Source organism: Photinus pyralis, unplaced genomic scaffold, assembly GCF_008802855.1.
Source record: "Photinus pyralis isolate 1611_PpyrPB1 unplaced genomic scaffold, Ppyr1.3 Ppyr1.4_LG1, whole genome shotgun sequence".
Taxonomy (NCBI): domain Eukaryota; kingdom Metazoa; phylum Arthropoda; class Insecta; order Coleoptera; family Lampyridae; genus Photinus; species Photinus pyralis.
In genome coordinates this window covers 16,118,010-16,121,385 of record NW_022170249.1, presented here as the reverse complement: position 1 = coordinate 16,121,385, position 3,376 = coordinate 16,118,010, and the positions used below count along the sequence as shown (strand labels likewise).

The window sequence follows — 3,376 nt, the reverse complement described above, 5'->3', positions numbered from 1 at the left end:
TTTTTTTCGGATACGCCGCAGCAATGAAAAATAACCAAAAAGGCCTTTTAAGAATATGAAATAACATTCATAAATTGCGAATGAATTATGTAAAACAAATATCCGTCATATTGCCTTTGTACACACGATTGCTATTCATAAATCAGCCAAATGAAAAAGAAGCGGTTGTAATAACGCAGAAGAAATAACGGTACACATTGTATACCGCCTCCCTTTTTTTGTAATATATATGAGATTTGCTTTATTAATTACGAGCCTAATCAAAACGTATAGTTACTAAGAGGAAAATTTACTATTGTCAGTTACAGAATGCGGCACGTAATTTCTCTAATTATTTTTCTCTGTCACGTGCGGCGTTATCTTGGTTATTATTACACGGAACAGCGAGTACAACCCTAATTTATTTTGTTGCAAGTGAATTCGGCGTGTATTGTTTCTAATTGGAACAAATTATTGCATTAATGAACATTTTCATATTAGGTTTACTTAAAGGGCGTGTGAAAAATGAAAATGGGGCTATATTTTTATTTTTCATTGTCGTATATGGTAAAATTCTAGCTTCATTAAAAGGAAATTTATTAAAGATTGTTCGACTTCCAATACCATAAAGCTGCTTCCTTATTAGTACCGCAAACTCGTATTTTCCGAATTAAATGTTTTCTCTTTGAATGCTCTGTAATTTTGCTAATCCTATTAAAAGTATCATATAACCAACGTAGGCCTGTTGGGGTATTGATCCACACCCTACCTCTTCTTCCCATTTTATTCGTTCATATTCGGCGATCATCGTTTACCCATCGTCTTTATATAATATGGTACAATGCAAAGATTTACTATTTTAATATGCATTTTAATTATTGCAAAATGTGAGCATTCGTTTCCGTTCGAAACCTTTACCAAAGCGACTAGTAAAGAACCCATTCGTGCTACACATTCTGTATTAACCGAATTTATAGCAGCACAAATGTCAAAAGCAATATACAACATGTACAAAGAACGAAAAGGTAATTTGATTTCATTTCCACCCTCCGTTTTAAAAACGATTGATGGTCAATTCAAATAATTTTGAAATACAAGAAAAAGAGGAATATAAACCCCTTCCATAATTGACCGCTAATGTAAATTAACACAAATAAATACGTTTGAGCTTAATGTAACTTTGTTAAGTCGCTTATTTCAAACTTCAAACGTTAACGGCAGCTTAATAATCGAGATATTACGGCCTTTTTTCTTTAAAATACGCGGCATTTTAATTACATGGTGCTATCAAAATAAATACTGTAATCGGATCACCCTCGCAATTTGATATATTGATTTCCTTTAATGGCGCACGTTTATGTCTTTACTAAGGCAGTTAAGGTAATTGTTTGTTGTATTAACCAAGCGTAAAGTGGTTACTTGATAGCGGCACAAAGAGTTTTTAAACCAATTTTCACTTTAAAATTATTATTACCAACGTGTTCGGTCTGTTTTCCCAGGAAACAGTAATGTTTCCTGGTCCAAAAGAGTCAGTAACCATTGTTCTTTTTTCACGATCAACAATTTGCAAAATCCCCTTTCCGGCCCACAAAGATGGACCTTTCTAGCCTTCGGAATGGTTTTTGCTTTTAAAAGTTTAATTTATGTGTAAATAGCTTAATAAAATAAAAACTTGTGGTATTCTGGGAGAGATCTTGGGGGCTTTTGGAAACCCTTAAGTCCAAACGGCCGGTTTTCATACTTTAAACATTTCCGATAATAAATAGAATAGATGATTAGGTCTCTGAAAGTTTCACATTACTCTTAAGCCCCAGGAAATGGTAGCAGTTTACAGAACTATTAAGTAACCTCAATGAAAACAAATTAATGTTTGGTTTGGTCGAAGTATCGTTCAATGTTTTGATATGAGCAAACACCAATTGTCGGAATTATGCATGATAACATTAGTAACGATAGGTTAGTTGGGTTATCATTGATAAACAAATTTCCTAACCTTCTCTATTTAATCGACAGTCCTGCTGTTTTGTGTTAAGACTTGTAGTGGACATCGTTCTAAATGGTAAGTAAATTACTGTGGCTTTTTAGGTTAATGAACTAGTCCATTAGTTTATGATGACGTCACTTATAACCCTGTTGTTCCTCATTGGATTGGCCAGTGTGCAATCGAATGTCTGCAACTATCGCTTTTGGAAGATTATCTCGTGTGAACATATCAGCTCATTGGACCAATTAAAGCACGGCATTCAGCAGTGGATTGAGGAGTATAAGATGGTAATGGAAGATTTCGATCATTTGGAGTTCTACAAGAGCGATATTGGATTTCATGAGCCCAACATTTTTGAAGGTTACGAGCATTTAAAGGTTATGAAGTTTCTTTTTAGCAACGTAACAAATATAGCTAACGGAAGTTTCAAAAACTTGAAGAATTTGCAAGAATTAGAAATTGCATTTAGCACAGTAGACATTGACGATAAAGCGTTTAGGGAATTGTTCAGTCTAAAAAAGTTTCTGATCTACGGAACAAAAGTACCACACATTCCCAAGGAATTGTTTATCGACGTGCACGCGTTGGTTGAATTTAACTTGCATGGCAATGAGTTAGAACGAATTGAAGAAGGCGCATTTGATAATTCACCGAATTTGGTCGAGCTGCACGTTTATGATAATAAACTAACGCATCTTCCCAATAACTTGCTCAACAAATTGGTTTTGCTTGAATCGGTTTATCTCTCTGAGAACTCGTTGTGTGTGTTAGATGAGGATACCTTCAAAGGGTTATCCAAGTTAAAAGTGCTCCATCTAGAGAACAATCAGTTGGAAACCTTACCAGCACACATTTTTAATGACCAAGATTCTTTAACAGAGCTGCATTTGAAGAATAATAAAATCAAACATATACCAGAAGACCTATTAGCTAACGCAAAGTCTCTAAAGGAAGTGTACCTCTCCATAAACGAAATTGAAGGTTTACCCAGAGATCTCTTCAAAAACACTCCTGATATACAGGTGATTGAAGTATCCGACAATCCACTTAGAACACTGGACAATATATTCACGGGCCTTTCGAAGCTCAAAAAAATTATACTAAGCCACAATCAGTTGACATCCATCCCCGACGGTATCTTTTCTGGGTTATCAAGTCTTTTCGAACTCGATCTTTCTGGAAACGAAATCAATAAGATCACACCTGGGATATTTAAAGGTTTAAACGGTTTGAAAAGTCTGGAATTACGATCCAACACCATGACCATCATTGAACCTTCGTCCTTTGATGATCTACCATCACTTACTAGTTTGAGTCTTGAGAAGAATAAACTCGCATCGCTTCCTCCGGAAATTTTTCACAAAAACTTGGAACTAATGTCACTATACCTAAGTGAAAATGAGATCGAAGGTC

At 35.1% G+C, this 3,376-nt stretch overlaps 1 protein-coding gene across 1 annotated transcript; it reads left to right on the top strand.

The window, feature by feature from the left end:
• Window positions 1–1,996: 1,996 nt before the first annotated feature.
• Window positions 1,997–3,376, top strand: LOC116158922 (insulin-like growth factor-binding protein complex acid labile subunit; the record flags this gene model as incomplete). Its single annotated transcript, XM_031471791.1, is given in 2 exon segments — window positions 1,997–2,038; window positions 2,086–3,376. Coding segments are annotated over 2 exon segments (1,294 nt in total), but the record flags the coding sequence as incomplete, so codon positions are not given.